Source organism: Cinclus cinclus, chromosome 5 (genome assembly GCF_963662255.1).
Source record: "Cinclus cinclus chromosome 5, bCinCin1.1, whole genome shotgun sequence".
Taxonomy (NCBI): domain Eukaryota; kingdom Metazoa; phylum Chordata; class Aves; order Passeriformes; family Cinclidae; genus Cinclus; species Cinclus cinclus.
The window spans coordinates 12,267,214-12,293,572 of record NC_085050.1 but is presented as its reverse complement, the minus strand read 5'-3'; the positions used below and the strand labels follow the sequence as shown (position 1 = coordinate 12,293,572).

General features: G+C 40.0%; 2 protein-coding genes across 2 annotated transcripts in view; one reads left to right on the top strand and one right to left on the bottom strand.

Annotated features, from left to right (window-relative positions):
• The window catches only part of EVC2 (EvC ciliary complex subunit 2), a 64,473-nt gene extending 44,892 nt beyond the window's left edge, over positions 1-19,581 (bottom strand). Inside the window, exons 1-7 of the mRNA XM_062493371.1 lie at positions 19,453-19,581; positions 16,006-16,060; positions 8,609-8,769; positions 7,996-8,061; positions 3,990-4,176; positions 2,235-2,344; positions 1,065-1,127 (exon numbers count right to left, since the gene is read on the bottom strand). Coding sequence (XP_062349355.1) covers positions 1,065-1,127; positions 2,235-2,344; positions 3,990-4,176; positions 7,996-8,061; positions 8,609-8,769; positions 16,006-16,060; positions 19,453-19,581 — 771 coding nt within the window. The remainder of the gene's footprint in view (positions 1-1,064; positions 1,128-2,234; positions 2,345-3,989; positions 4,177-7,995; positions 8,062-8,608; positions 8,770-16,005; positions 16,061-19,452) is intronic.
• Positions 19,582-19,780: 199 nt separating this feature from the next.
• EVC (EvC ciliary complex subunit 1) overlaps positions 19,781-26,359 on the top strand; it is a 48,678-nt gene continuing 42,099 nt past the window's right edge. The window contains exons 1-4 of the mRNA XM_062493370.1: positions 19,781-19,951; positions 22,919-23,029; positions 25,419-25,502; positions 26,023-26,255. Coding sequence (XP_062349354.1) covers positions 19,781-19,951; positions 22,919-23,029; positions 25,419-25,502; positions 26,023-26,255 — 599 coding nt within the window. The remainder of the gene's footprint in view (positions 19,952-22,918; positions 23,030-25,418; positions 25,503-26,022; positions 26,256-26,359) is intronic.

The following is a 26,359-nucleotide window of genomic DNA, read 5'->3' as shown; positions in this document are numbered from 1 at the left end:
TATCCAGGGACAATGAGTTCTCTTGATCTTCAATCACAAGAAAGCCATGTCCAGACATACATCTATTACAATAATAAAAGCTGAGAAGGCAGAGATCCCCAGCACAAGAGAATAGTGGAACAAGAGGCCCCTGTGCCCAATCTCCAAACAGATTGCTTATTCTAAAGGCAGAGAATAACTCATGGGACAGGTCCATGGAAGGAATGAGTGGTCTAGTCCTCAGGACCTATTCCGGCAAGCCCTATCCACAGGCACAACCATGGCAAAAATGTTCTATGGTGAAACAGTTTGCTTGAACACAAATAATCCCAGTACTCTTGTCAACCCACCCACAGCTTCTTTAAAAATGACCCCTTGCAACAGCAGCCTGTCAAGTTAATGAGAGGCTGGGGGATAAAAACAAGTTTGGTCTAGAAATTACTCTAGCAATGAAACTGATGGATGAAGTAGAGAGTTTTTTAACTTAAAAAAATTATCTAGAAGAATAATACGGCTGCAATCAATGTAATTTTGAAGGTTTATTTTGGCCTGTTAAAAACTGCTTTTCAGAATTACTTCAGAAGCCAAGAACAGAAAGTCATATTGGAAGAATGACTAGTTAAAAAATGAAAGGAAGCACAAACTATGCCACTCTTTCTGCAGTTTTATTTCTCAGGCTTGAGTACCAGCATCATACATAAAACTTCCCTCAATGGGTGGAGGATAACTTTACCCTATTGGAAAAACAAAAAGCTTTCTCGTGGTGGCTATGCACACCAGCAGGTGAGCATATTCCTCATCACCGTTTCCTGAATGACTCTTCAAATGAAAGAACATGGCAAGGAGTATAATGGCCATTTTAGATTTTCCATACTAAATATTGCTGGTTTAAGACACAAAAGGACCCCTTATGTTGAGTCCTGTTTTCTTCTTAAAATCTGAGAAGGTGGAACTTGTGTATGATTACTAGCCAATAGATGAGTGATGAGACAAGTACACGATTACATCCTTAGCTCCTAGGATGCTTTACATTGTCCAGAAGTATAACCAGGAGAGTCAATGTAATACCAAATCATAGAATTTACCTTGGTCTTTTCTTCTTCTGTTATGGTAAATGATGCTGTCAGTGACACGAGATGTGTTTTATTCTGAGGGAGATATAAAAAATTACCTGTGTTAAAAAAAAAAAGCAAGCAGAATCCACTGGCAAACAGCCAAGAGTCTCTATAAAAGCCTCTTCTTAAAAGATTAGCTATACTTCTCATTAATCTTAAAGCTGAAATAAATCTGATAGGAAAATGCAGTATACTTAGAGGTAATACTAAAAGACATGGAAGCAGCTGCTCTGTGGGATACATTCCCCATAACCCAGTGCTAAAAGTATTAAATTTTTCTTTGCCTATAAAATCTGGGTTGACTGAGAATGCACAGAACAGGAGCCACAGTCAGTACATACATCTCTACTTTTACCATGCCCTGTGTTTTTAAATTTTCCTCTCCACCTTGCTAGTACCACTCCCACACATGGAACATTTTTTCCTCCAAAACCAAGGAGAAAGGCAACTGAAATGAAAATACATCTGCAGGTTATAATTACATGTAATTATGACAACCCAGAAAAACCATCAAGCCATATTTAAGAATTGAAAAATTTTACTTTGGCAGAAACTACTTGTCCTGTTTCCTACTCAAAGCCAGGCTAATTCCAGCATTAGACCAGTTGTTTCAGAATCTAATGCAAGAGTTCTCAAAAATAAGCAAGGATGGAGATTGATTAGCTTCTCTGAAAAATATTTCAGAACCAGAAAACTCTTATACCAAAACGTGTCTTTCTTATGAGCAATGACATTTTCCTTTGCTGCAAAGGAAAGACTTGTTTTTCAGTTAAAAGAAATTATTTTATTATAAAAATATGGCAAAATTCCCAATCTCTCTTAGACTTAAGGAATACACACGTAAGCATGTGGGACACTTATTTCCAGGACAGATCAATAAACTGGAGAGAAATAGGAAAAGTATAAAGAAAGGCTACAACAGAACACACAAAGACACTTTACTTAAGGAGGTCTATGACTTCTTAAGCTATGAAGAATAATTAATACATTTATAGATTCATGGTAAACAATCAGAGAGCCTAAGAGTTTCATTTCATTACATGATAGCCTCATTGTTTTTGGCAGGCAAGAACCACTTTGGAGACTGTTTTTTTTCCCACAAAAACTGTGAAAAGGAGAATAAAATAATGAATTAAATACCTGCGATGAACTCCTGAAAGTCAGCTTTGCAGGCAGTGTCAAAACCCTGCCATGCCACATTTCTTTTGCATCAAGAAGTGCAGAGTAGTTGATTGCAAAGTATTCACCACCTATGAAAACAGGGATAGATTTGCAGTGTTCCATGAAAATTTCTCAAAGAACCCTGGGGAAGGCTCAGGACAGCACTGGAGCTTTTCCTTTCTGACACAGCAGATGCCACACATTCAGAGTACATAGTTCATAGCCACTTGAGCTCAACAACATCCTTCCTATCTGCTGCCTCTAAGTCAAGCAAATTCAGCCCAGGATCTGGAAACTGCATTAAATAATGCCCCAACCTACCCAAAAGCATTATTTTTTGATGCCAAAACTCTACATGAGACTATTTTTTTTTTTTACTATAAAATGACTGCCTACATTTTAGCCACTAACATGTTGATACTCCTATTGTTGAAACCAAAAAGAAACCTGACAGATTCCAGGTGAATTTTGATTCACAATGCAGTGAAGGAGGGAAAAATTATTATGGCCAACATTGAGCAGGACAGTACATAGGCCAGTGTAAATAGAGCCTTTCTGTCCAGCCCTAGTGGCAAGGTATGGGCTGACTTCAGGATTAAAATACTAATGACCAAACCTTAAACTATGTAGAAATTTGGTGGGCTGGATTTTCTTCCGCTTCAGTACTTTTCACATTGATTCTTCTGGAAAAGCTAGCTTCAACTCCAGATTCAGTAACTATAAATAGATTACGTAGCAGCTCCAACTTGGCTTACTAGATCAGATATGCAAGTCATTTTTCTATTCTTTCTCAGGGATAATTGTTTCCAGGAAATCTCTGCGGAAAGCAAGAAACTCCTTGACATTTCAAAAAAAAAAAATAAACAGTCCTGAAATCAGTACCACTGCTCACACTGCTGTTATCAGAAACTGAGTTTGATTATCCAATTGCAATCAGACAGCATCCCCAAGTCTTCTTATTTCCCTTTTCTATGTGGAACTCTTTCACAATAAAACGATCATAACCAGAGATATTTTGATCATAAACAGAAATCAGTGCACACTTCTGAAGCTCCTGAAGAAATATCGTGCCTCCCAAAAGCAAGCTGCTAGTTTTTGACATGCTTGTGATTAGGAAGAAGAAGATGAAGAAATCAAGAAAGATAAAATTTAATGTGTGTGCACTGATTGAACTGCTACCAATTAGAAAAGGAACAAACTGACTTCACAACTGGAAGAGGTTTATTTCTCTATTACTTGCTCTGACTTAAAAATTTGTTCAGTTTGGAGAGAAGAGATACTGAGAAGTGCTGCTTGATTTCTGATGAATCATTTTCACTGTTTGCATGGCCTTTTGCAATTCCAATGCACCTCAATACCTCAGAAAGCTGAACTGCCACACTTTGCTAAAAATGGCTCAAAATATGATTAGGATGCCTTTTGAAGAAGTTTTTAAGAATACCCAAAATTAACAAATACTGTTGTGAAAGACTTTAATTTTTGATGGCAACTTTTACAAAGTACAGGAAGCTCAGTTCTGTGCCTGGAAGAATGGAAGCAGTTCTAAGGTGGAAGTCAAAACAGTTAACAGTGAGCTGACAGAATTGGACACTGCAGCCTAAAGCCTTTCACCTGTATTAACTGATAATCAAACAATTTACACCACAATCAATCAATCAATCAATCAATATGGTGACTTTAACAGCTGCACTGTGACATGTATTATCAGGGGCATTTTACTGCCGATTTTATTACCTTGCAAGAAACTTTTCCTGTAAATCTGTATGCCATCTGTGGTCTTATTCCCACTGTTTTTTTGAACATGTAGACCAGTGATGTTGTCCAGGAGGATAAGATCTGTGATGTTTGTTGAGACCAATGTGTTGGTGTTATTAATCACAAGCGTAATGTATGCAGTTTGAGGGTCATGTTCAACATCCACCTGGAAACAGAAATATTAGTATTAATGGTGCAAAATAGCTGTATGTGCATCTTAACAGAAAAATCAGCCTAGATTAGAAATAAAAATTCATTATATGTGTAGACTTATTTTCTGAAGGTATTCTAACTGATCTGCAAATGAAACTCCATTCAGTTTGATCTCACACTCCCAGTAGGATTTTAATCTTTGGTATGTCAAGCTGTTGCTTGAAGACAGTGGCAGAAAGCCAGAAGGTGGAAACCCAGCTCATACAGGACCAGAAGCATAATCAAATTCTGAATATCCCTGTGATACTGCAAAATTGGATCATAACTTTATAACCAGAGTTTGGAAAATTCTTAAATTTGTACCTCTGTACCACGAGGATGTTTCTTTTGCAAGCTGCATCACTGCAAAGTAACTCTCTACAAGCAGCTTTGATCTCTATTTTCCTTTCTTTCATAGCAACCCCATTCTCTGAAGGACACTGGGTGTCTTGACTTGCCCTTCCCATGTGAGGGCAGGTGGAGCCACCAAGTCAGCTTGGGAGTTCACGGCTCTGCTTCCAATTAGCAGTGAAGGTCATACACTAATCACCAGTCTCTAGCAACATGCACTCATGTGATTTCATTTATTTATTCCATTAAGCCCTTAAGTCTTATTGAGCAATTATACCCTATAAATTAAATTACTCTGAGCACAGAGCTGCTTACTGACCTCTCACCTTCCAAACTACCTTCCTCTGTAACTTGTATGAAACCAGAATTGTCTAAATCTCTACAGGATCCATAATAATATGGTGATCTATAGTATATTCATTGTTTATGAGGTTTCAAATGACACTAAATTAACAGTCCTTTAACTGCCAGAATTATGGTTCAGGCTAAACCTCTTTTTAGTCCTTCCTTTTAAGGAAATGTCTACACTGCATCTGGACACCAGCAAATATAAAATATTAAAGCAGTCCCCACAAAAAATTAGTTCTAAAAATATGAATTGTGATAAGACTTCAGAAATCACACCAGAGTTCATGGTAGCCACAGGGTTCAAACCATGCAGCTATGGTGTCATTGTGCACTGATCTCTGTATTTCATACTAATTCAGCATAGAACCAGATCAGTTTTAGAATTACATGAATCAAGGAGAAGAAACAGCTTAATGAAATTATTTCTCTATTTAAGTGACAAAATTCACAACTATTTATTGTATAAATAATAATAGCTGCAAACAATGTATAAAAATGTAGGTATTAATGCATGCACAAAAATAGGCTTAGTTATATTTCTGAGGAAACCATCACCAATTTCATATGCTTGTATATAATGAGTTATACCCCAACTTCTGAGAGTTAAAATCATCAAGTTTTAAAAATGTGTTATATTTTGGTCAGACTTTTTCTCTCCTGGTTTCTAAACTGGCATGATACAGTCAAGATGCCTTTCAACATTTCATGTGCCATCAAGAAGTCTAGATACTTGATTTAAAAAGCAAAACCAGAATGAAACAGGAAAAAAAGTCTCAAAACCATATTTCTCATTACTATTAAATCCATTTTTTATTAAATCCATTCCTTATTTTTGACTGGCAATCAGATTTAAACTCAATTCCTAAAGGGTTGAAAGAATTCAGATTTTTTTCCCACATGAAATCAGCAGATGAGAATCAAGCAATAGGTATGGTTTGACTGCTCCTAGAAAGAGCTCCTTTATGAAGTGCTGCCACTGTGATCAGTGACCACTGGTTATCTTGTTTAAGCTGCTCCTCTAATTTGCCTGAAGATGTTATTTTCCTGCTTTTGGAGCAGATGGTTAGGCTGCCAGGCATCTACAGGAACCAAATCCAATGGCAGCCATTAATGATGCATAAGAACATATACTCTATTTTCCCTCTGTTGCTGAAGTGCCCCATGTGTGTCATCACTCCCTGCAAGCACCCTCATTCAGGCACTTGGGAGAGGGGCATGAAAGAGCTACAGCAAGACCATGGACACAACTGGAGAAAAGAGAGGAGGAAGGAATTGCCATGGAAGTTAAAAGGAAAGGAGGAATCTTCTTAGAAATAAGTTAGAACAACTAGAAACAGGAAAGGAGGAAGAAAAAAAAGATTATAGAATCAGTGATAATCCCCAATTCATGAATGCTTCGGAGATTAAGAAACAAGGCAGGTAAAAGTATTAGAAAACAAGCAAACAAATTTAAAGATTAATTTCAGCTCTGCTGAAATTGTCACTGTGAAGTACTATTACAGAAAAGTTCACCTCATAGTATGGAATGAAGCTCTTAAAGAAACACATTTCTTGAAAGAAGGAAGACAGTAGGTGCTGGAAGCACTGGTAAAATTTAAACACCTCCATTTTAATAAGGCTATTTCTACATTAAGATGTTGGAGGAATCCTGACTACAAGACATACGACACTCCTATGGTCTGAGCAGCAACTCATTGCAGGAGGAGGAAAATCTGAAAAATTCTTTTTTTTTCTATTTAAAACAGCTAAAAAGCACCATATGGCCAGTCCATCTCTTAGGATGAAAGCATTTGTTCACTCAAAATAGGACTGAAGCAGAAGACAAGGTAAGCCAAGGAAAATTAAATGTGAACTGCATTTGCAGGTGGAAGACAATCACATACAATTGTACAGCTTTCAGTAATTTGCAATTAATAGCACTACAAAACTATTTTCTGATAAAGCCAGCATCTACAACAGATTACCTTTAATCTCCTACAGCAGTTATTTTACATCTTTTAATGAGCCTGTGTGAGGCTGTGCTGTAAACAGCAGAAAAAACAATATGAGACTGTTTCAAAGTCTGTTTCTGAAAGGCTCTGGTGTAAAAATTGAGAATCCACAGATAGAAAAGCAGAAGATTCTGTGTAACTACTTATGTCTGAAATGCTCACTATTCAGCCTCATTAATCATGACATGCTGCCATTTCAATAACGACACTGGGGGTGATTAGTGCCATGAGATGTGATGCGTATTTCTTCTCTACCGAGCTGATCTGGTGAGGTTATAACGTCACCTCTTCTGCACTGGTTACTGAATCCTCTACCCTCATAGGCACCATTTCAGTGGCTGAATTCAGATTGGTTGCATGTGCTCTCTCTCTCCAGGAGACAAGCTAAGATGAACTGGCAGTAATTATAAAAATTCATACCTGCTTCATCCAGTGCAAAGAAAGGATTAATAAAAATGAAAATAAAGGAAAAATAACAGTCTTGTAAAAATAAAATGGAAAGTTAAAAAATTTCTTACAATAAAGACGTCTTGGCTCCTCATAAGCATTTACACAAGACAAATGAAACCTTTATTCATTAAATATTGTGCTGTAGCTGAGTCCCACTGAATAGGCAGACTATGACACAACAGGTTTTCTATAGCTGTGTGTTAGGATGCTCAAACACACAATGGGCAATACAGGGGTCAGTGCTTCATCCCTCAAAAAGAAGTCCATACCTGATCCAGGTAGGGCACCCATGGCTGGGCCAGTAGAGTATCTCAGAAGGTTTATTTCATCTTGTAAAATTTGTCTCTATCTCTATCCAGCCTCTTGGCTCATTACTCTGGAGTTCACTGGGATTTACTCACTTGCAGTTTCAGAAATTCAGAGTCAGGTTTTTACATCAACCACAATCCAAAATGCCATGAAGCCTGAGAGATTTCACCAACTTCTGTTTTGAATCAACATTGCAAAACAGTACCCCTCAGAGAGTCGGACCATTGTAACATCAAAATGCAAATACTCCCAAAAATTCACTATGGGCACAATTAGGTTCCCACTTTTTAAAGGTCATTTGGTCATTAATATCAAATTAACAAGACAAATGTAAGAAAACTTACCATACCACATTTCTGAAGGGTTATTCCAAATTCAGAAGACACTGATATATTGGACAGATCTTCAGGCTATGGAGGAAGGGGGAAAATTTACATAGTGTATGAAAACATAATTCACAAACTTCAGCTACAAGTAAATTATTATTATTATTATTAAACAAAGAAATTATTTTTAAAAATTTAGAGGTACAAATCACCTTCAAATTTTGGAGTTCCATTATCCCAATGGTTAAATCTTTTTTCTAGTCCAAATGTGCAAAAACTACTTATTTCCACAAGTAATTGTCAGAACATTAATTTATATATTTATCTTTTGACTATCACAATTCACAAAAAAAACCCCACACTATGCACCAAGTTCATCAGACTATAAAGATTCTTTTCATTACCAAATATCTATCAGAATTTACACAGCAACCACACAGCTGCACCTGCCACAGAAATTCTTCGTAAGTCCCAAAATTAGCTGGTGCTGCTGAAGTGATGTCAAATGAACACAACATCTGAGACAAAACTAGAAATGTACTAACTGGAGAGTAAATTCCCAACATCCAGTTTTTACAGAATTGCTACAATCCTTACAACTACTGCAAGTGACAAACCATCTTTTACTGACCACAAGGTGGGTGACGTCAGACTCTCGTTTGAACAACACCTTCTTTGTCCATGAGGGTATCAAGGCAAACAGTGAATGGCTCCACTGGCTGTCCAAGGCTGCAGAGGTCAAGAGCTGGTGAGGGACTTTGCTTGCCTGAATGACCACAGGTAAGGGCACTGCTGAAAACCAAGGTAACACTCAGCATTAGAGCTAAGGCTGGGTCCTGCATGGCAGCCACTTGGTGCAGAGTTCAGCCAGGGAGGGGGCACATGGCACCATTGGTCTGTGTGCACTCAGACCCAGCTACTCTCCCTCGAGGCACTCAAAATCATGCCAGCCAACAGAGACTGAGGCTAGCCAGGAAACAGAGATGGGATTTGTCCTACAAAACCCAGCAGGAGTCAGAACAAAACTGTTTCCTCCCTAAGGAACTCTCATAATACCCCACAGAAAACTTCTAGCCAGTTAAATATAAAGCATTTAATGCATTAATTAAAAGGTTTAAGCCATAAGTCAACCGCTAATATTTTCAACATAAATAAACTTTCAGCAAAGCATAAAGAATTCAAACAATGCACAGTGTGAGGGGCATCAGTGCTAAAGGTGTTCTGCTTCAAAAATACAGTCTCCAATTAAGCATTGACCTAGCCAATACATATTCAGAACTGAAATACTCAGCTGAGGATGGGTCTCAGTTACATTTCAGTTGAAGTGCCATCAAATCAAATGCTCATAAATTTAGTAATAAGCAATATAAATGCTAGCTTATATTCTTAAATTTTTATGAAAGATTAGTCAGTGATATTGTACAAAGTAACAGGCATAGTTTTAAAATCATATCACTTTAATCTATGAAAGTAAAAGCACCTATGACATTAATAAAATATGCTTATACTAAAACTAAATAATTTAATATATTAAATTGCCAAAAGGTAAAGCTGCTGAATTAAGAGAAAAATGTCATGAAAATTTAAAATGATAGCTGGCTGTCTATGTTCAAAGAAGTTACTTTTTTTCATTTTTCACTTAATATTATTTTCATTTATTACTTATTTTAAAATCAATTTTCAGCAATATACATCAATATGGACAAAAACTCCCATTAAAAAGGCAAGTAATTTTGTGAAATTACTTTTCTATGAAAAAGCCTATTACATATTAATAAAATATGAAAAGCTGAAGACACTAAAATCTCATTAATATGAGAAGCAGCAGTATTTTTGAAAAGCCACTGCTTTGTAAGAAGAACAATATAGGGAAATACAATTAGCTGCAAATAGAAAAGCATGAACAGAGCATTCAGAACTGGACCCTTAAAAGGAGCCTTAAAGCGTTAATGCACACAAATTACTGAAAATAATTCTGTTAACATAATTAATGAGATGCAATCCTGTTGCTTCCAAAACCCTGGTGGACACGTACTTGGGGAGCTTCCCTGTCTTCCCATGTTTATTTGGAAGGGACTAGTTTATACTTGACAAAATTGTGGATATATGGGTCAGGGAAAGCTGGTGTCTTTATTTTATGACCAGTTTTAATTCATTTCTCTGAGTTTTACTTAAATATTTAAAGCACTGTTAAACAATGTGACAGACTTGGACTAATTTAGGGACTGTAAAAACAACATGGCAAACTTGGTAAGAAGAGGAACACATATAATTATAGCAAATATCTGTGTATTTTTGGGGTTGGAATTTTTTCAAGACAGTCATGCATGGCTTATTTCTATTACATGACTAAGCAATGGTCCAAATTACTCATAATGAAACCAGTGCTTTTTCAGTGCAGTACAAACCTGATAAATACCAATCTGAGCTCAACTAGCCATGGCACTCCCCAGCAACACAAATATACAGTATCTCACCTACAATGGCTCTAAACTTATTTCTGACTACTGAATCAAGCCTCTTTGCAATTTTGTACATTCTTACACTGAAGAAGATTAATTTTATATAAGCTGTGTCTCTCATAAATTAATGCAATTGTCACCCCATTCCTATGAAGGTGGGGCAACAATTCTCCTTTTTGTTTTCTTGCCTGACTACAGAAAATGCACTTTCCTTTACAGTAAACAGAAACCCTGAATGAGCTTTGTTGCAGGGCTTTGTAAGAGTCAGAAGTCAAAATGACAAAATGTACAAACTCTGTTGAGCAACCACTACCTTTAAAGTACTTCTAGTTTAGCAGATCATTTCCTTCTGACTTTTGGATGAGGGCAGTCAGACAACAAGAAGTGTGTAATTGCTTCATAGAGTACCTGTCCACCTTGTGTCCTGTGTAGTATAACATCTCCATGAGCACATCCAACTGCACTTTACATGAGACAGCAAAGCTTGACACTCCCCCTCTAGAGAGCAACAAGTCCACAGTAACCAATTTAATTAACTGATCATGTTCCCTGACTTTGAATGAGTCTCTGGATTAATAATTACAGACATGAGCCTGTTTTCAAGCAGTGCTTTGTCATCATTTACAATCTCAAGATAATGTTCCCAACTCCCAGCAGAAGTCTCCAGGCATGTTATTTGCCTGCTCCATCATAAGTAGTTGAAGTAGTTGAGCATTATATTAAGCGGCCTCAACACTGATGATGATGATGACAAGGATGTTTCTGCAAATCCACTTGTATCTTCCCAGCACCCAGCAGAAGGTTTTGCTTAAACAGAGCCAACCAATATGAAGGATGACCACACAGCCTGTGCCACTGCCCTTCTCCAGAATTCTTCTCATTCTTCCTATTAATTTTTAACAATATAGGCTGTTCCATAATACCCTGGATCCACAGCCAGTAAAGCTGCACTTTTCTGTAGTATTCTTGTTTTCAGTATTGACTGTTAGTTAAATATTTTATTTTCTGATCCACACGTATTTAACTGTCACTGGAACAGCAAATATACAAGAACTTAACTGCTTTTCCACATAACTTGCTGCATACTCAACATCAGCCAACATAATTTTATTTATCATTCACCTGCTGTCTCTTTTCAAGTAAGTTCCTATTTTAGATGTAGGACTGTAGATGTCTGCTGGGTGCTTGAAAAGCTGGATTTTAAATATCTGAGAAAGGATGGTACAGGCATAATACATTGTCATTTTCACAGAAATTCTAGACTTCTGTTCTGAAATTTGGTGGTTTTGGTTTGTTTTTCATTTTAACAAATAGATCCATCTGACCTTGGAAAATACTAACACTTGACTGCTGAAACCTGTCACTGAGAAGCACAGAGTTTTCTTTTGGATGCTGCTCAGAAGTGCAATTTGTTTCCATGGTGCCATCAACAGTGCCCCTTCAGAGATGCATCCCTGTTCTGTCAGTGATTCAGAGGTCTCCTTGTTTCTTCCACACTTTTCTTCCTACAGCTTCAATCTTTGCCATTTTTCTGGCAGTTTTCAGAAAAGTCATTATCAGGCTGCATGGTCATCATTTTCATTGGTTTCTAAATGGCAATGATCCCTACTCCTTTTCAAAAGAAATTCTCTGCAATGCAGGGGAACAGTTTGAGCTCTCCATACAGCCCAAGTGGTCCCCTCTCAGCTGGGCTTGCCAGGCTTCCACCAGGCATTCCAGGAATACAGCCCTCAGGCCAAAACACTTCCCAGCAAGCACACTAGCAGAGCATGGGGCTTAATCTAGGGCTTTCCTGTAAACATCACCAAAGATGCCAAATCAAACAGTTCATCAAAGAAAGACACTAATTTCACCTTCTTTTGAGATGTGAGACAATATCACAATCTTAAAGAAAAAAAATTCTTCTTTTTTAATTAAAAATTCCCCGCTTTTAAAAGATATTATCAAGCTGTTAAATATTTTATCGTACTTTTAATTAGCACATTAGTAAAATGTTTTCCCATGATTTAATTCTACATAAAAAGGTATGCTAGAACCCCTTAAACTGCATATTCCCAGCTAATTACCAGTGCTGGTAGGTAGACTTTGTATTGAATTTCAAAATTAAAACATGAAAATAGATATTAATATAGCTTCAACAGCTGGAATATTGGTGTAACATTTTACCTCTCACCTTCCTGTAGTATTCACTCAGTCCCCCACATATGCATTCCACCACCATACAAAATAACAAATGCACAGTTGATCAGAGCAGTCTCTGCTACTTAATGTTCAATTCTCTTTGCTGTTCTCCTTAGGTAGTTACTTGCCACTCCATCTTTGTGCCCTATCGCCTTGGGTGGTGACATATTGCTCTTCTGGGCTTCCAGCTGCCACACTCAAAGCACAGGCAATATGCTTAGGAAGGAGAGTTCCCACTACCAGCCCTCACTGCCTTCACTTGCTGCTCAGGGAGTGCAAATACTGAGGATCTGACCTGGTACAAAAGGCACCCGCCATGTAAAGGGTGTAGTGGCAGTGGGTCTGTGTTCATACAGACTGAGGGTAGAAGGATGGGTATTCTAAGAAAGGAAATTGTCCCCTGATCATGGTCAGCACACTGCCCTTTGCTTTGAAGGACATGAATCTGGCACAGCCCAAGCCTTGACCACTGGACTCAAGGGGCTGAGTCCTGAACGTGTCAGTGGTATCGACAGCCCACCATCAGAACAGCACACACAACACCGCGATAGAAGGTGAAGGTTACTCTTGGCTACAGCAATTAAACAGAGAAAAATAAAATAGTCTTATGATAGGTTTACAGCAAAAACTCCAGTAGGTCCTTAAGTCTCCCTTACCTTTACAGCCCATTCTAAGCACTAGGATGCCAAATTACATTAGGAAAGCAAAGACACTGGCAAGTTTATGAAATTTCAAGTTCAGAATTAAAAATGAGAGCAAAAAAAGCAATTTAACTAAGATATTAATTCCAATTTATGGCTCTCAAAAGCTGAGTATTTAAACTCAGATTCCAGAGTCTCACTTGCTTACCCACACATTTATCAGCAAAGCTTTGAACAATCTTGCTTTATTTCAGTGGGGAAGAAAGGAGTTAAATATACTCGCTTGCTATATTTTTGTTGTTGTTGTTCTAAATTACTCCCTGTCTTGAAAACCATCCAGGATACAAGATCCAATTTGAAGTCCTTTCAATTACACACAACAATGAACAGGCAAAGGTAGCAATTTACGGTATTCAGTTTTGAATGTTGCCATTAGCTTTTTTTTGTTACAATGTCAAAGAAACTATGGGCATCAACAAGAAAAAACAAATCTACTTTCCAGGTCTGTTTTGAATAAATCAGAGCAGACTCAAATTCTCAACAATCCACTGTGTTCCCCAGTCACAGGAATATTCTGGGGTTGTCTTTTCTCATCTTATGCAGAAACAACTCGAAAAAGCTTCCAACAGAAACACTGAGATCAGTGTGCTGTCACAAACCATTTCACACTTCAGCACACTGCCAGTCACAATGACAAAGGTTTTATGCAGAAGGTCCCATCTCTCTGCTTTCATCAAGAACATCCTCCGTAAAAACTAAAGAATCTAGTACTTTGATTAGGCAAATCACTAAAACCTTATAAACATAAAAATAAAAATATGTTAAAAATTGATGTTCACTAGAATGGGATTTTTCAGTGATAAAATCAAGCATCTAAGTCAGTCCTTGTAGCATTCATTTAACACACATATTTACCTACAAACAAAATGCCAGAATTTCACAGAATCACAATAATTGAGTTTGGAAATGACCCTTAAGATTAAGTCCAATTGCAAACTTAGCACCATGAAGTTCACCACTAAACCACGTCTCAAAGCGCACATCTTTTAAATACATCCAGAGATGTCATGGCCGCTCCACCACTTCCTTGGGCAGCCTTTTCCAATGCTTAGTATAACCCTTCCCACGAAGACATTTCTTCCTAATATCCAAACTAAATCTCCTTTGGCACAACCTGAGACCATTTTGTCTCAGCCTGAGGGAAGAGGCTGGCCCCTATTTCACTACAACCTTCCTTTCAGTAGTATACAAAGTGCTGAGGTCCCACCCTGAGAGTTTTCTTCAGGTTAATCAACGCCAGTTTCCTCAGCCACTCATCATAAGACTCATTCTCCAGACCCTTCACCAGCTTTGCTGCCTTCCTCTGGACACACTCCAGCATCCAAATGCCTTTCTTGTTGTGAGGGGCCAACTGAAGACAAGATTTGAGGTGTAGCCTCCTCAGTTCAAAGGGATGCGACTTCCATCATCCTGCTGGCCACACTATTTCAACCACTAACAAAATAATACTGCATGTCAAGTTTTTTTTAGGGCCAGAAGGTTTTTCTTAAGTATAAAACCACACTCATTTCCTCTCTCAGTGGATGGTAGATGAATAATTTGCAACCCATCACAAAGCAAGATGCACACAGCAAAGATGACATTGAATAAATACTGGAAAAAAACAAGCTCAGAAAATCTGAATTACTTGCTTTCATATTTAATTTAATAAACACATTTGTGAATTAGCCATGGCACAGGGCAAAGAAATTAAAGGTATATCACTTGATGGCTGCTTCAAAGCATGTAATTTCTTGGCAAATGCATGTCATGAAATCATCTCTTGGGGAACTGTAATGATGGAGAGGTTTATTTAACACTGTGTTGTCCTGTTAATGTGGTATATGAGGACATCCTAACCTTTCAGGATACACTCATCTCCACCACACTCGGGTGAAGCAGGACACTCTTTATAATACATGTATAGAAATTAAAGACCAGAGACTCAGAGAAACAGAGTGATTTTCTCAAATTTACACAAAGAGCTTGTGGCAGTCAGCCCTCAGATACAGCTACTCCAAGCTCAAATTGACTTCTCTCAGTTTTGGGGGACCTTGTTTTGATCAGATTACACAACTACCACTGGAGATGTTCACTGTACCTGAGATCACTGACAAGAATACTTGATATCTGCTGTGAAGGGTACCAGCATCCCAGAAGTACCTCTACACCCAGTATATCTATCAGTCATTAACCCACTACATCTAACAGTCTTTAACAATCAGTCTTTGGTCCAGAACAAAGTGTATTAGGCATTGCAGTTCCAGACATATATAAAAAGAGCTTCAAGAATAGGTGTGGCAACACTGCTGGTAAATGCACAGGGTTTAAGCTAGTTTCTGAAAATGAACGCCTGGATCAGCTTTAAATAATCTGGGTTTTTCACAAACCTAGGAACTCTGGACATTAGAGGGTGTTGCTCTACACCATTATGTTTAATAGTGAAAAAGGGCTCCTCCTGAAAATTATTCAGAGCAGGGTATGAACTGAGGCCTTCTCACAAGGGCTTCATTCTAGATGAGCTGTTCAGGGAACTTAAAGCACCCTTTTTCCTAATTTCTGTGCAAACACTCCCCTGTAGCTCACAACTGAGGTCAGCAGGCCACCAAGACACAGCTCCAGATCCCTGCTCACCTTCACACTCTTTGCCCTCTGAGTCCTGGGCCTCCCACAGTGCTGAAAAGAGAGAGGAAACAGCTGCATACCTGCCATTCTTAGGCATCCCATCTCTTTCTGAAGCCATAAATCATCTTCAAAAACCTGGAAGAGAGCAATTATAAAAAATAACTCTTTTTGTAAGTATCTATTGTTCAACTTTTACACTGAATTTATGCCTCACAGTTACACAGAACCCTATCCTACAAAGCCTCAAATCCAAACTTAACTACCAGAAGAGACACAACATGGCTCCAGAGGTCTCCCACAGCTTCTTAAGCAGCATGAGGCTCTGCTGCCCAGCATGGATATGCACTCTTACAGCTTAAATTGTACTCAAACTTCATACTATCAGGATGAGTCCCTGCACAATAGTGGAGTTGGGCAGGTTATTAGTTTACTTTGATTAAACAATCTTTCTTTGCCATTTTTATGGGCATATTTGAGGACGCAGGAAAATCTGATCACTAGAAGGCAGCAGGAAAGTCTCTGTATTAGATGATCAGGTCCACTGACATCACACTCATTTTTCCTCCAGAGAACTACACAGAGCCTTTCAAAGGGGCCATATGCTAAAACTGCAGCTTGCAAGGCAATCTGTAACAGCCTCTTGTCTGCCTGTGTCCAGACCACAGAGACTGCTACAAAAATCACAGCTCAAAACATCAGTAGGAGAAAACAGTGTTTTTAAGGAGTTTTGTTGCCCAGTGTTTTGATCAAAATGTAGTAGTCATATCAGCAAGTTCTCATTTATCGAAAATTCTTCCTTGCAGGAGCCAACAGAGAGTTAGGAAAGTGGGCTGATTAATTGGGATCTAACTCTGCCTGGTGACATCAGCCACATTTGCTGTTTCTGTTTGCTACCAAGCACTGCATGTGAGCAATGTTAAGTACTGATTTATCTCAACACCACTGTTACAGTACATGTTAGGAGCAATTTTCTTCTTTGCCTGCTCAGAGAAGCCATCACTGATTCTTGCTAGAGCTGTAACTTTGGTTATCCTTATATGAAAATATTTCTCACTTCAGACAGGGCACTTTCCCTCAACATAACAGAAAATGCAAGGTATCCCACAAATTCAGATGCACCAGAAGCCCTGGGGTTTAAGAAGTCTCTGGAAAACACATCCACACTGGACTGGAAGCAATTATTTGAGAGAAAGAAGCGACTCAGAAGCAAATATTAGCATGTACATGCATCAAACTCTGAGCAGCTCTGGGACACAGCTCTGGGAGATCCCAGGCGCTGAGCTCTTCACTAGAGGCTATTTCCATATACCTTGTTGTACAGCTCTTCCTGGTCTCCTGATCAGAATTCTTACACACAAGCTGAAGTGTAAAGTCCTTTAATGTCATTATTATTTTATTTTCATTGGCTAAACAATCTGTATGACCATGGATTTTGAGCAACCAAGCACCTCGAGAACACAAAAAGAACAGGAAACTACAGCAGCAAGCTGAAACCAGAAAAAATTGCCTGGTGAATAAATCAGACAGATTATTATGATGATTATTATTTTTATTATTATTATTATTATTATTATGCACAAAATCAGTCCCTTTTGAGCTGGAGGGACCCTCACAGATCATTGTGTCTTGCTCTTGAATGAATGGCCCATAAGGGAATCAAAACTGCTGTTCCTGTGCCCTTCCATCTATGCATATGGATATGCAGCAACAGAAGTCATGTTGAAAGGGTATCAATCCCTGGCAGACACTTCTAGAGCACTGTAGGGCCCTATCTGCATCAAGGAAATGTGTACCAGCCCACTAAATTTATGTAATATAAACCACCAACATGGTCTTTTATGTTAGAGGCAATTTTGTTTATAAATATAAATCCCAAATATTACTATTATACATTAAATCAGCATATATATGAATTTCAGTGTTAGATGTCAACAGCTGCATTGTGAGCATGCAACAAAAGTAGACCACCATTTAAGCATGTATAAAGACTAAATATGTTATAAAGCCTTAAATGCTAAAAATGTGGATTTCTGGCTAACAAGTTTTATTTCCTGCTTTCTAGGAAATCAGCACACAATTGGTTCCTGATTTCCACAGGCTCCAGGCTTTTATTCCCGTGTGGTTTTACAAGAGCTGATGCACTGAATCTATGGCGTTTGTATGCCCATGTGTGTCAGGTACAGAAGACATAAAGACAATCCTTGTTTTTCCTTCTGCCACATCTGACATTCAGTTTTCAGTGGAAAATATAGCTTGAGTATTCAGCAGAAGCCCTTCACTCGGGTGTATCCACAATAGCAGAGGACATCACAAGGGGCTCCACATCAACAAGTATCGCCAATTCCATGGACCTGTACTCACATCACACTTCAAAAGTCATTAATTTAATGCAATAACATTGTCAGGAAGCTTTTCCCCCAGGTTTTACACTAACTTACTTTTCTGGTAAAGTAAGTTGGTGTGCTGTTTGTTGGTTTTTGGGGGTCCTGGTTTTTTTGGGGGGAGGGGGTTGTTTGGCTCTTTTCCTGCAATATTATTTCCTGTTCATTAGTCTTTCTGAATTCTACCACAAACCACTTGTGACTCAATGTAATCCCTGCACAGTACACTGCACAGTAAGGTACTCTCCACATGGGCAAAAGACAACTAAGTCGACACATTTCAAGATGGCTTGACAGACACAAACCTAGATAAAGAGAAAGAATGAACATAAAAGCTCCATCCTAAAAGCCATTCCACTCCTCACTGGAGATTGACAGCAGTGAGCAGAGATGCTGTGACCTAATAAACACCAAGGGCCTCTGCTCAGAAGCACAGTGAAGCAGACACAGTTCATTAGGCTTGGAAGGGACCTCGGGAGATCATCCAGTCCAACCCCCTGCCAAGGCAGGGTCACCTAGAGCAGGTGACAGGAACACATCCAGGTGGGTGTGGAATGTCTCCAGAGAGGAAGACTCCAAGACCTCTCAGGCAGCTGTGCCAGAGCTCTGCCACCCTCAATGAAAGCAAGTTATTCATGTTGAGGTGAAAGTTCTTGTGTTTTATTTTATGGCCATTGCTCCTTGTCTTGTCCCACTTTCAGTGGCTACCACTGAAAAGATTCTGGCACTATCTTCTTGACACCCAGCTTTGAGATATTTATATGTACCACTGAGATTTCCTCTCAGTCTTCTATAGACTAAACAGGCCCAACTCCCGCAGTCGCTCCTCGTAAGAGAGATGCCCCACACCCCTCATCGCTTTCGTAGCCTTCTATTGGACCCTCTCCAGTGGCTCCTCATCTTTTTTTGTACTGAGGAACCTGACCAGAACCTGCTGGCTGCCTCACCAGTCCGACGCCTGGCAGCTTTTCGGGCCATTGCCCCTCGCCCCAGTGCCTGGGAAGCGGCCGCTGCTCAGCCGGGCCCCGCTCCCGAGCCCAGCCCGCCGCGAGGGCTGCACAGTCACACGGGGCCTGCCCTCAGCCCGCCACCGACCGCCGCGCCGAGGGGCCGCTCCCCACCGCACACCGCGGGCACAGCGCTTACCCCAGCCGCCGTCCGACCGCAGGGCTCCCGGGGCGGGCCCCGCCCGGTGGCGGCTGCGAGGGGCTGAGCGGGCGCGGAGGGGCCGCCGGGGAGCAGCGCCAGCAGCAGCCCGGCCAGCGGCCACCGCATAGCGGCGGCCGGACCCTCCGCGGGACCCCGCCGTGGAGATTTTCCAGGCCTTGCCCGAATCGGGCCCGGCTTCAGCCGCCACATCCCTCCGCCATCGGTCTCCTCCCACCGCGGCGAGGGCGAGGGGCGGAGGGGCCCCGAGCAGCGGGACCTCCCCTCGCGCCCTGCCCTCTCCTCGCCGCGGGCAGGGCCCCGTACGATGGCGGCGGCCGAGGGGTGTCTGCGGGCCGTAGGGCTGCAGTTCTGGGCGGACTCACTGCAGGCGCTGCCTGCCCTGCTGGTCCCCGCCGTGCTGCTGGGGCTGCTGCTGGGCGCCGCCGCCGCCGCCCTGCTCTGCCGCTGCGCGCTCGGGCCGCGCCGGGGCGGAGAGGTACGGGGGGCGGGCGGGGAGGGAGGCGCGGGCCGGCCGCGGGCGAACAGCTCGGGGGGAACGGCAGCAGTGGTTCGTGAAGGTTGGAAGGGCGCAGGGCCCGGGAGGTGCCGCCTGAGGGCTTTGCCCGCTGCACGGGACAGCCGGGGGGCTGCGCCCGGGGCGAGCGGCGCGGCGGGACGGGCTCTGCGGCGGGGTTGGTATGGAGCCTGCTGTGATTCCTGCCACACCTCTGCTGGAGAGGATTTCTCTATTTCCTTTAAACAATTGCTGAAAGAAACGGACTAGCTCTAGGAGGAGGCCGGTGAAAGTGTTTGCGTATTCCCAGTGTTGCCCCCCTGGCCTGTATCTCTGACGTAGGTGACCTGCGAGCTCCTTGTCGCAACCACCGCTTCGTGTACGAGGCGGTGTTGTTTTGGGGGTAATGGAAGATGGACCCGGTTTGCAGAAGCTTTGTGAGATAATTGAAAATAAACACTAATTTCCGCCCTAAACCAGTAATTTTATTTCCAAAGTATTTTGAAACTTTTCCAAAGTTCATGTTACAATACAGCACAGAGTATTAGTACTAACCCCCAGAGTAACTTTGCACTGAGGGTATGCTCGTGGATACCTAAAGAAATAAAGGAGCCTGAGCACCGCTGATGGTTTGCATGATGCCAAACTAACAGGGTTTTCTGAAGTGTGTGATTTTGTTAATAACATATTTACTCTTCTGTTTTAAGTAACCGTGTTTCGTATCTCATTGTGATGTTTGTTTGGACTCAAAGATTGCAGAGGCAACACTCACCCATCTACGAGGCAGACACCATTTTTCTGAGAATTGTTATTGATTTATGCTGTATTCTCCCATGGCACTTAGACCCAGGTCATGCTGGACTAACTGGGTATAGCAGTGCTTGGCACTGGCGCAGCTGAGGGATTTGGAGCCCTACTGAGAGTTCTGCCAGCCTGCAAGTGGGGGGTCTGGTCTGGCTTAGTTTTTCACACCTTTTTTTGAGCTATAACAGCTCTGCTGCATGTGTGTATCTGCTGGTGTTGATCATCATTAAATGTGACATAGGAGACAAATTCTCTTGTTCCCAACTGCTTTTAAGTTGGAGGAGTGAAGCTGTTTGAAGCCAGACTTTAGCCTAGCTATTGAGACACTTCAAATGCTGGATCAATATGTCCTGTGCAAGTACAAGCCTTTCTGATTCAATTGCTCATTTTCCCTGCCTTAATGGGTGTATCTGTATTGTATTGCCACTACCAACTCAAATGTAGCCATGTACAATTTTATCCTTCATGTCATAAATGTCAATAGGGAATTGAAGCTGTCAGTTCTCCCTGGTCTGGATCTTCAGATGCATTTAGATGTTTAAATGCCATGAAAATCAATGCTGCTGCTGTAAAAGGGTTATTTATTTTGAAAGAAAAATAAACTGCTCTCTGGTGCATACAGAGCACGTTGAAGGGTGGGAAGGTTCCATCCTCATAGGTGTGGCTCTGATTTCCCCCAGTTGAAAAGGGCAAGCTTGGGCTGTTCCTTCTTCCAACTATCTGCCCCACCGATGCTATGGAGCAAGCAGGTGCTGAACTGCATCTGTTGCAGCCTTCTGTACCAAGAGTAAAAGCAGGGATAGCTTTCCTGAGTATGATGTGTTCCATCCCAGGCACCTAAATTATCCTTAACCTGGTAGCAGGGCAAGTACCTGGAGTCTGAAGCAGCTTTAAGCACCACAGTAAGCCAACACATCACTCAGCCCCAGTTAATCACTGTTTTATAGATCTCAGCCTGAATCTGTTGCACCTGGATGTGTGGAGGATGCATAAGTCCGTTATTTGTTGATTTGTACATAGGATAGACTGGGATAGTTTTAAGAAGAAATCTTCACGATGGGAACAAATAAATTACAAGATTGCTGAGAGAGATTTGTAGCTGCTCTTTCTCATAAGTAGATTTTAAGGAGCCAGCGTCGGCACTTCATTACATTGAAAAGGCTAACCCAAGAATATAATCTGAATTATTGCACCATCTAAGATCCAGAGAGGTGATAGAGGCAAGACATAAGGGATTAAATGTGTTCCAAAGCTGGGCTGTTCTCTGTGTTCTGAGAAAATGGACTAATTTACATACCTGTTCCAAATAATTTAAGGCAAACCTTTCCATAAGGCAGTGACGTGTAGTGGCTGCAGCTGTATTATTAGACTACATCAAAAAGTATTCAGTGGATTGAAAACCTGAAAAATAATTTTAAAAGTAGTCCATGTAGTGTGGCTGCCATCTTTTTCTTAATTAAAAACGTCCTTTCAATGCTGTGTTTGGAGGGAGGCACATTAGTGTTTTTTTCTGACCTCTGCAGTGTGTAGGGAAAATCATATGTAGCAGGAGGTTTCATTTCCACGCAGTATCTGTGTCCCTACCAGTGGCTTTTTGTGCTTATGAAGCGAGGCCAATAATACGGGCTGCATTTGGGTAAGGAAGGTGATGAACATTTTCTGATAATTACTTTCCCTGACAGGAACTTCCACACATATAAAGCTTAATTTAGGAAGTTTGTCTCATGGCAAGGGAGCAAAAATACTTGGCATTCTCTTTATTGCTGGTAATTACAGACAATTTTAGTTAACTTGCTATAATTGAGATGTTTGAGCTCAGACTATGAGGTTGACGCTATAGTCTGTAGTATGACATTTTGAGAGCAGATGGATTGATTTGACATGTTCACAGCCTCTTAAAACTTCTTATATCAAAATTCTACTTCTAGAATCACAAATTTGAAAAGTTCATTAATTTTAAGTATTCCTTTCTGAATATGTAAAATTTTAATTCATTTTCAGATTGCATTTTTCCAGAATTTTCAGCTAATACTGGAATAATTTTTATGATGGAGACATGAATGTATCCAGGTTCCTTGGAAGATGTTTCCAGTTAATCTGCATGATCTCAAGTGTTATATTTTATGTTTTCTCTTGGAATTTCAGAAAGATGATTCTCAAAGACTTCTGGAAAGCTTCAGCACTGATGAAAAAGAGCCAACACTGATGGAAAGTAAAGCAGAACCCTATACATCAAAAGAGGAAATGGTGCTGGAGGTAAAGCTCTACTCTTGTAGGTAGATGTCCATTTTGCTGCATTTAGCAGTAAGCATGTTCAGGGCCTGCTCCAAATTGTTTTAATTTTAGTGGGTTTGGAGAGAGAGACTTTAAAAAGCATTCAGAAAAGTGTAAGATGAAGAGTGGGAGTTGATTGCTCCTTATGAATGCAACCATTTCAAGCACTTACTGCCCTTATGAATCCCGTTTCTCCTGGGGCACTCTTTGGATATTTTAATCAAGATCCTGAGTTCTTTTTGGACAGAGGCTTCTTTGCTTTCATCTCCATGTCATTCTTAGTTTCAAAAGGCTGATGGGATAAATTAACACTATTAACATAAAAAGGTTTGGAAGTACTGAAAGACCACTGTGAACTGGGATTCAAAGACATGTAGAGAATTTGTGAAGATGGACAAATACAAACTTAAGAACCCACTCTCAGTGAGAACATCAAGTAACTTGAGTAACTTTTTTTTTTAATAATCCAAAAATAACTGGAGAACCAGTCCTACTGTGTAGTCATTAGATCACTATCTTTCACCCAAAGCTGATTTGACTGCTCTTGCTGAAGCTAAAGATTGTAATTTAAAGTGCTCAAATGTGCAGTTCAGCTGACTCATTCAGTCTATTATACATAAATTAAATACATGCATAAAATGCCAATCAAAACCAGCCAGTCTGGTGCTTAGCTTGTAACAAGAACTGATTTCATGATTTCAAGAAAATGTTATTGTTAACATTTAAACTATTGGTTTAAATCCTGACAGGTAATGAATCTTCATTTCAGCTTTGTGATTAGGTGTGATGACAAAACATGCTGGTCATTTTGTTTGAGTTAGAGTACAACAAATGAGCGTGGATTAGGTAATTTTTTGAAGTGTAAGTGTTGTGGTAGAACTTTAACAATTTTACCTCTTTATGCTAATTACCAGTATTTTTGAAATGGGATCACAGTCTTCTAAAGATGATCATTCACAACTATACCCATTTCCATAACATGGCTCATTTATAAGACATTAAGAAGTAACCTTGTTACTTGAGGGGACTTTCTCCCACCTATTTGTCTAACTACTGAGGTTATATGTATTTTTTCTATTAATTTGTTCTGATTTCCAGAGGCTTTTACTGTTAGTAGCATCAAATTGACATTTTATGAAGAAGCATAGATGAAAAATGCTTATAGTTAGGTCAGAGCACTTCACAAAAATAGATATTTTCATTCTGAGACTTTACACATTGCAGTAATGCCATAATTACTGTATTAATAATAATTGTGTGTTATTTATGCCTGCTGAGAAGCAGGATGCATTGTTTCTAGCACATTGCAATGTAGCTTTCCAATACAGCTTTCAAGGTTTGCACTGGCTGCTCTGCTTCCAGCCATTGCAGAGCAGTAGCTCTGTCCACTCCTGTTCCTGATGAGATATTGCACTGCTGGGACTGCTCACTAGGGGCAAGTGTTCTATACTTCATCAGTAAACCAAAAATTGGAAATAAATGGAGATGAAAAAGTGCAATGGTAGAGGTCTAGTGAATTACATAGTTTGCTCTTCTCTTTCCATTTATGTTTTTTAGATTCTATTAGTGCTTTTATGTTTCCTAGAAAAAACAAAAACCCTGTGTTTTGACAAATCATAGTCTTTCCTTTCATATGACAGAACCAAAAGAGATAAAATAGGAAATCCTAGTGCTTGGATTTGCACATTTTATCTGCTATTTCTAGCCAAACTTTTATTAAGCCATACCTAACCTCTCAAAACAAATGATTATCCCATTGTTCCAGTCTCTAGAAAAAGGCAGTAGCAGAAAGTCAGATTACGTGATACAGGAAGTTGTGGGAAAAAAAATCAGTATCTATTAAATGTTCTTTGGAAAAACATTGTTACTTTCTCTAGATTTTGGGCAAGGATTGTATTATAAAAGTTCTTCCTGGGACAAAATGATGACTGGGTTTGCTTAATTTATTGTTTCTTTATTTAAATTGAAAGACAGAATTTATAGCCATAATGACATCTGTGAAGCACATTATCATTTAGTAGTTTTTATTATCAGTCTTATTTGTAAAATCTTTAGTTGTTGCTAAGGGTACGGAGGTGGGTGACAAAACACAAAATGAAAATACCTTGCTAATACCAGATACTACCTATTTCCTCCTGGAGAATTAAAACTATTTTGTAGCAGTGGTAATGACAAGAGTTCCCTTTTCAAGTTTTCCTACTTGGAATGGACTTTGTGAGAAGACTTCTTGTACCAAAGCAGAGCCAATCAATAAACAGTTATCAATAGGAACATTCACGTTGTGTAACAAAAAGAAGCACACAGTATTTACAGTGAATAATTGCCAGATGTGATGGTGTTCCCAAATGGTTTTCTGTTCTTTTCCATACAGGAAAGTGAGTCTCCTCTGAGCAGTAACATCGCAGCATTTGCATTAAAGGCAAAAGTGATCTATCCCATCAACCAGAAATTCAGGGTAAGGTTTTAGATTCTCCTTGTTAAAATTACTAACAATCATTCTGTACCAGAGTAAATTGCAGATTCAAGTAATGGAGAAAAATTTACTGCCAATCTGCATAATAGGGATCTTCCCTTTTTTTGCCAGTCTATTGACTCATGGCTTATTCTGTAAGGTGTCAGCTGCACTCGGCTCCCCCTGAAGCCTGCAATACTTAACATGGTGCCCAGTCAGTTTTCACTGTACTTAAGAGAGGTTGTCTGCCCCTTAACATTAATGGAAGTTGGATCTGTCTAAGGAGCCATAAGAAAAACACCACAAGGATCTAAAAGGAATAGTGAAAGCATGCACCAAGCAGCTAACTACAACAGAAGAATGCTATCTTGGGCAATGCAAAAGCCTGTCATGTATATGGAAGCACTCTTGCTGTGTATACGGTTTAACTTTTCCCTTGAAAGTAAACACTGAAAATTGATGTCATGTTTGTCTCCTTATTGTACTGTATTAATTGAACTAATGAATTTCCTTTGACTTAAAGCCTTTGGCAGATGGCTCATCCAATCCATCTTTGCATGAGAATCCAAAGCAGACAATTCTGCCTCATCAAGTGGTGGAGACATCTATGTCAGGCAGCCTGGGATCCCTGAGCCAGGGAGACAAAGAGGACTGTAGTTCCTCCACATCCATACATTCCACAACAAGCGATGACAGATTTCAGGCTCGAGCCTTCCTAAAGGTGGCCAGCTTCCCTGAAGTGCTAACATGTGAGAGGTAAGCAGTAAACTTGTTCTTGTTTGGTCATTTCCTGTGTTTTTAGAGCGGTCACAAAATGTGAAAAGCTGGGCATAAATGCACACAGTCACCACATCAGGACA